General features: G+C 30.0%; 1 protein-coding gene across 1 annotated transcript; it reads right to left on the minus strand.

Moving 5' to 3' along the window:
- Positions 1–5,611: 5,611 nt before the first annotated feature.
- Positions 5,612–7,593, minus strand: LOC107448460 (zinc finger CCCH domain-containing protein 14). Its single transcript, XM_016063655.4, has one exon. It carries the CDS (start codon positions 7,462–7,464, stop codon positions 5,797–5,799), a length of 1,668 nt encoding a protein of 555 aa, XP_015919141.2. The 5' UTR covers positions 7,465–7,593; the 3' UTR covers positions 5,612–5,796.
- Between the last annotated feature and the right edge of the window lie 31 nt (positions 7,594–7,624).

Genomic DNA, 7,624 nt, shown 5'->3' on the forward strand with positions numbered 1-7,624 from the left:
TCATTCCATTTTTTTTATTTTGTTTTGCCTATTTTAAAATTATAACAAGTGTTAAAATTGATTGTAATAATCTGATGCTGTAGCTATAAAAATTATAGTAGTGCATGTAATTTGCAGTTAGAATGACATAAGTATTATTGTTAAGCATGTGGTATAATTAGTTTTTAATAACCCATTTAGAACTGACGAAAGGAGAAGGAAGTACTTCTCAAGGCATGCATGCTTAGAAAGTCTACATACTAATATGAAATGTAATACGAGAGTAGCGAATTCAGATTACATGTAATCTTGGGCTATTTAGAGTGAAAAAGTCAAATTTTATAGATAATATACCGTGGGCTGTAAAGGAAGAATCGTGCAATCACAGTCCTTAAGGGGTTAAAAGAATTATTATATTCTAACTTAAAATTCATTTTTTTAAAAATAATTTGAATGTTTTTAATTAGTTAAGAGGCCGAGCGGTTAGCGTGCCTGACTGCGAAGCCAATGGCTGCGGGTTCGAATCCCGCCCTGGGCATGGATGTTTCTCTCTCTGTGTTGTGTGAATGTGGCCCACCCTATGAACGGGTTTGTGGCGTGGGTAATGTTGCTTGCCTCCATGACTTTGGTTCACAGGTGCCCACTGGGTAACGTTAAATGAGCAACACTTCCGGCATCTTCCGAGGTGAAAAACGAGAGTTCAAGTACCTGTCATTATTAAAAATAAAAAATTAGTTAAGAGATTAAAATAATAATAAAAAATCGGAATTTCTCCTTAGTTGGATTTTTTTCGAAAATGAAAGTCTGATAGTCCATTGGCATATTAAAAAAGCTATAAAATATTTTTATTTTGTGACAAATTTCTGAACAGGTTATTACTGCTTTTGGCATGCTGGTTTAAATTATCAAAAATTATCTTATCAACTATGTACTATTTGTTGAGATTCTCAAAGGCTGCATGTCAATTATTCAGGCTCAGAAAATAATTTGTTTGTTTGGAAACTTTTTAACTAATGCTTATGTCATTAATAATTGGTAATTTTAAACAGAAAAACATTCTTTTTATTGAAGAGAACACATTTTTCAAAAATAATCCTACTCAAAATATGTTTCAACATTCCAGTCAATGAATGTGTTTAATTAGAATATACCAAGTTTTTATAATCTAGATTGTTCTAAAACTCTGGGTGAGATGGGTGTTTTAAAAAGGTTCACATCTCAACATAGTCATTTTGATGTTTCAACTTGAAAAGAGAATGCAGTACTTCTTCCTTTAAACTAACATGCATGTAAAAAAAAAAAAAACGAACTTCTTCAAATCAACATATATTTTTTATAAATACCTAAAAAAAATTCAAGCATTTAAGGAATATATAGTATATTTATGTTGTAGATCAAACTCAACAAGTAGGTAGTATAATTTTGGTAAACTATAATATGAAGTCACAGAAATGAGTTTTAGGTAAAATGTTGGAGGAGAGGGCGGCATATTTTTTTGTTCATAGAAGGAACATATCAATGAAAAGAGTGTTAGTAACTATTATAACTGTTAGTAACTATTATAAACCTAACTATTGCAATGCCATCTAATGTAATGGGCAATGGTCATCAGATTAGATGGCCTGGTAGAGTATAAATTATATGAAACGGTTCTGAAATCAGCGCAGCACCTAGTATATTAAATGCATTAATATTTCCAATAAACTGTTGTCTTTTAAAATATGAGCTTGATTTGATTAACATGGTTACTGCTAAATCAATTCTGTTGAAACAATAATTTCTATCCAATTAAGGTTGCTACATGCCCTACAAAAAGTAATATGTATAGATATACAGTGAACTCTCACTTATGCATCACCTCTTTTATGCACCTTTTTCATTTATACGACGATTTTGATAGGCCCCAGTACATTAGGTAGGAAAATAATGATAAACATCCTTCGTTTATGCGTCGCTCTACAAATAAATTTTTCAATTATACGCCGAAAGTTTAGGCTAACATTCTAATTTTTTTAGCTTTTAAATAGTTTTTTTTTTAAAAAAAAGGTATTAAATTAAAAATGAAGCAAATAAGCAATCCTTGTTACAGATAAAAAGAAATATGTGGCTACAACCCATTGAATTTTCTTTCCCCTGTGACCTTCTCATTTTTGCTGTTTCTGGAAAGACATTCTTTCTACAATTTTGAATAGGGTGTCTTATCTGTTACACCAACGACAATGAAAGCCCATTCATCTTTAAGAAAAGGACTGTTGATCTTGTCCACAGGTTAGTTTTACTCCCTTTTCTAGACAAAAAAAAAGACACATGGAATATCAAAGAGACCGCGATCACTTACTTGCAGTCAGATGGACATCATGAGTAAATAAACAGAGGTGGTCTGTTAGTGACAATAGTAACAACTTATTGTGCAGCGTATTATGACGTCAAGTACTTTTCTTAGAAATTTATCATATGATGTTTCACCCCCTCCCATGAAACTCACATTTTTTATGATGAGCTATTCATTTATATCTAACTTATACTTGTTGACGATGAAAACATGGTGGATGACACTGACGAGGATGATAAAGTTCCTCCAAATCACATAGCAGTATTAGAAGCTTTAGACACTATTCTTGACTATTTACAATTTAATTTTGCTTTTGATACTCCCTCATCCCATTTATATGAACTGGAAAAAACTGCTTTTGAAATACGTCGGCAAAAACAAATACTAACATGTATTAAGATTATTTTGCAAGAAAATAAATTGTCTTTAGGTATGTTAAATTATTTCTAGGCATAATTAAAGTAATTACCAAAACAGTATAAATATTAAAATTTTATGTTAAGAAACATATTTATTCATATTGTCACTGCAATTGACGTTGCGTTTTAGAATTTTGAAGATTTTCACTTATGCGCTTTTTTATGTTGGCCCCTTACACCGGTGCATAAGTGAGAGTTCACTGTATATATATATTTGTAACAACATAATTACTTGGAATTCCAAGATCATAACAAATTTGAGTTCATTTTTTATAACAAAATCAGTTTTTAAAAGTATTACTTCATTGAATAATCAAGCTAACAATGGCTTTCTACCTGGAAATTGATACAATTAAGTTTGAACTATAAACTCTCACCTCATCAGGTGAGAATAAATTATTAGAGTTACTATATTTCTTTAACTGAAGGGCATGGGACGATAGAGAAAATAATGAATGAGAGTCAATATATAATATTAAAGGACTTGAAAATGCCTGAAAACAAAGAAGCATTCTACTTATAAATTTAATAACTTACAATAAGTATAAAGAATTTTATTCGAAAAAATTAGACACTTACAATAAAAATACATATTATGCAAAAGAAAAAGTATTTAGAAATTTTGGGAAAATTCTTTTTTTCTGAACTTGAATAAATTTTTGATATCTATTTTTATATGATCTTGCTGTTAGTTTTTTGAAAGTTGGTGTGAATACAGAAAGTTACTCATAATTTCAAAAGCTTTGAGACCTTCTGCAGATGTTCGGTTGTGTTTCTGTTTTGCTATCTTCATCAAAATCAATAAGCATATCTTAAGACTCTGCAACCTTATCTTGAATAGATCAAAGTTTCAATATTTTTATCAACAGATAAATTAATATCAAATGTGATATTTTAGGCATTTTCACCAAACTATAAATAACCCTCACTAATATTAGGAGTTAGTGCTTCTCTTCTCTAAATGAAATATCCTCAATTTTTTGTAATGTTTGTAGAATTTCTGACCAATCGATGGGAGAGTCTGCTAGCTTCAAAAACTATCTAACCATTTGTGACTTGCCCATTAAAACAAGACAATCCCTACAGGAAAACTAAAGATATTGGAACAATGGAGGATGACTATATCTTTTTCTAAACTAAAAAACTTACTATTATTACTAAATTATTTTCTAATTCTTCAAAATTAAACAAGAAAGAGTTCACCAATTGAATTTGTAGCAGCTCTAAGCAAATCAGTCAATTTTGATTTACAAATTACTCTCAATACTACTAATCACCTTCATAAGAAGTGTAATATTACTTTAAAACATAAATAAGCTTAATTATTATATTATAGAACAGCACAATGTAACAAACACAGCATATTATGAGAAATTCACCATTACGGCAAATTTCAAAATCCTAATATTAAAGATACAAAAATTTTATGTTTATAGCAAGTTAAAAATTATTAGCTTTCAGTTATTATGACAAAATCTTACTTAGGAAATACTTTTTCTGCTTTTTAAGTTAGCAATGCTATACAAAAAACAAAAAAAATTACAGGAAAATAATTTTCATTTCTGATATGAAAAAGGATTTTAAAAAAAACATAATTTACTTCTTACAATGTTAGCCCCTTATTTATGTAATGCAGTGTGTGTACAACCTTTGGTAAAATTATCTCCTAACACAAAAGTTCTATACTTTGTTGCAAGTTAAGTAAAAACCATTATCTTTATGGAGAGAGCCTGTTTGCATCTAAGTGCACACCAAATGGATGCCAAGCTCCCAGTGCGAAGGTCGATCAATATTGTCAACTCTTGAAACGAGGTTGTGCAGCCTCCCTTTTGCTTGCTTTCTTATTAACAACAATAATCAATTAATGAGTAATAAGAATTATTAAATATGAAATCTAAAAATCGTAACAAACATATGTCTTTTTGTACGCATTTAAAGAAACTGATGAAATAATAAATATTGTTTCTTGCAAACAATTTTCTATTAGAGCGAAACAAAAGTAAAAATTCTTTATCTCGCATTTGATTTGTTAAGGGCATCTCAGCATAAGATGCGCCATTATTAGTGGTAAAATCAAATCCAATGCTCTTGCAATGTCATATAGTTGTTTCTCTTTCAAGGACAAATGATCTCCTTATTTATAGAAATATGTTGCCCAATCTAGGATTCCAGTAAGACTACGAAGCCTTTTTTAATAATCATAAAAGATAGCATAAATTAAATTTCTGACTGACATGTTTAACTTTTAAAAGCTTTAACATTGCTTTAAAAGGATATTTGTATAATTTGATTTACAGCACTAATTTTAGAAATCAATCCGTGTACTTCTAAAGAATGTTTTTTGTTGAGAACATCTATTTATCATGCCCTTTTATTTTTCTTCTTGCAATCACTGTTAAAAAAATATTCACAATTAAAAAAAAAAACTTTCACTATTCTTCCTTACAAAAATCTTGTTGTTCAACCATTCATGTAGTACCTAAAAGTTTCTGTCCTTTATTACAGATTCACTTTCTTTACTCTTAAAAAACTATGTAATTCTATCTTAATTCTTTAGACAAAAAGCAGTTTATTCCAGATATATATTTTAAATGAAAATTGTTGTTCAAAATAAAAGAAAAATAAATATGTCGATTAAATTTTTTTAGTAGGTATTCTTACTTCTTCCTTAATATGAAATACACACATTTGCTTATGACTGCTATTTGCTTATTGCTCAGACTTTTCTGCATTTATTTAAATGACTCTTTTCATTATTAATATTGATTTTTTTACAGTGATAATTTTTTTAATTTCAAAAAAACTTTGCATCCTTATTTTACAACTTAAATGCAAATTAAAAAAAAAAAAACAATTGAAATGAACATAAAGAAGAAACTGATACATATTAATGCACAATTTATTAATAAACAAAAACAAACAAATGTATGGTATATTACAGAATAATGTACAACTTGCATTTTCAAACTAATTTAAATAAAATGTAATGAATGCAGTTAGTTTCCTTAACAATGCACAAAATATAACACTGGACTGAAAACTAAAGTTTTGAAGTTAATCAACCAATCAAACTGCTTTCCACTTCATTTGACTTCGATTAGGAATTTGAAAATGACCAAAAGGGCATTTGGGTGCATGACACTGAGTACCAAACTTACATAATTTAGGATGAATAAATGGACAAGATTTAGCTGTACACCGTGGATAATATTTGCATACAATTTTGGACTTCTGAATCTTTAGTGGTTTGATAACTGCAATCGGTGCAATAGGATATTTTCGAATACTGCAGTGAGTATAAGGACAGTCTCGTTTGCTACACCTAGCATCGAATTTACAATTAGGATGTATATAAAGACATTTGTCACCAAACTTGCAATTTGGAAAACTTTTGCAAGGTACCGTTGGATGATGATATGCACATTCAACATTATTTTTACACGCAGGCCAGTATTTGCATCGTTCAGCTATCTTCATCTTCTTTTCATCGTTTTGCTCAGGTACTTCATCATAGTCTTCTTCCTCTTCATCAATATCCATAGGCTCTTCTTCAGAAATGATGCTTCTCTTTCTTTTCACCGATGAGAAGTTGACACCATCTAAAGTCACAATAAAATGCGGAGTAACAGCATTTTCTTCTTCAATTTTAACAGGTTTATGGTCACTTGTACTTAACTGATGAGATGAATCTCCATCGAAAATTCCAATTTCAACAGAATTTAAACTTACAATCTTTCTTGATGTAGTATTTTCTGAATTATCAGTATTAGGCTCTTGCATTTCATACTTTACTAACTTAGTATCTTGATCATTAATTAAACCATCAAAAGTCTTTTTTTCCGTGTGAACAATTTCATTGATTTCCCCATCAGGCATTTTGTTTTCAGCCAATTCTATGATAGGAGTTGGTTTATAATAATCTTTTATATTTTTGCCACTTAATACAGACTTTGTAGCATCATTAACAGCTCTTAACAACAGTTTATTAGCTTGAAGCGCAGCAGTAGCTCCACCATATTTCCTTTGGGTAAAACAAACTACACTAGCTACACCACTATATTCTGTCTTGGGGAGCTCAGATGATTTAACTGAAACACTTTCTTTTGTAGGAGCAGTATTGGAAGCTGGTTTCATTCGTTGCATAGGATACACTTTAGCTGACTTTTGCAACGATTGACCATTGGATGAAGTTTTTGATACTTCATTTTTAGAAATATTAGAATCATCTATTTCACGTTTTATTGTAATTTTCTGTTGAACTTTATCAGCAGCACTTAGAGATATATAGGGATTCTCAGGTATTTCCTCATCACTTGACAATGCAATTTTTGAATCTTCAGATTTTTCAGTTTTAGATGTATTTTCTTTATCAGCAGGTGATTCGTTTACCTCTTCCAAGAATAAAGACTCATCTTGTTCTGTCGGATCGTAACTCAAAACATCGTCTTCTTCAATATTTTGCGAATCCAAACTAAGGTTAGATTTAGAACTTTTGGTTTTTCCACCAGTTTTAAATGCACTTACTAAGTCCCAAAGCCAATTAGTAAATTCACCTGTTTGATTTCCCAAAAATAAGGATAAATCTTTTTCCATATGATGTTTGCTGCGTTTATTTGCGATCAAAATCATTATATACTCAGGAAGTTCATCATCAACAAATGTGTTCATTTTCTTCAATTTCTCTTTAATTGAATGTCTAATTTTATCAGTCACTTCACTTTGACTTTTTTCCATTTTTACAGTTAATCAATTAAACAAATGAAAGAAATAGTTATGGATAATGTTCGCAATATTAGAGGATTGCAAAACATTATAGCAAAACTGTTACAACTTGATAGAAAACGAAAGCTATCAAAACCGTTTCCGGCAGCTTCTTTCTATTTACAAGCTGAAG

The sequence above is a fragment of the Parasteatoda tepidariorum genome, chromosome 6, assembly GCF_982258835.1.
Source record: "Parasteatoda tepidariorum strain Cologne lab strain chromosome 6, Ptep-v5.0, whole genome shotgun sequence".
Taxonomy (NCBI): Eukaryota; Metazoa; Arthropoda; class Arachnida; order Araneae; family Theridiidae; genus Parasteatoda; species Parasteatoda tepidariorum.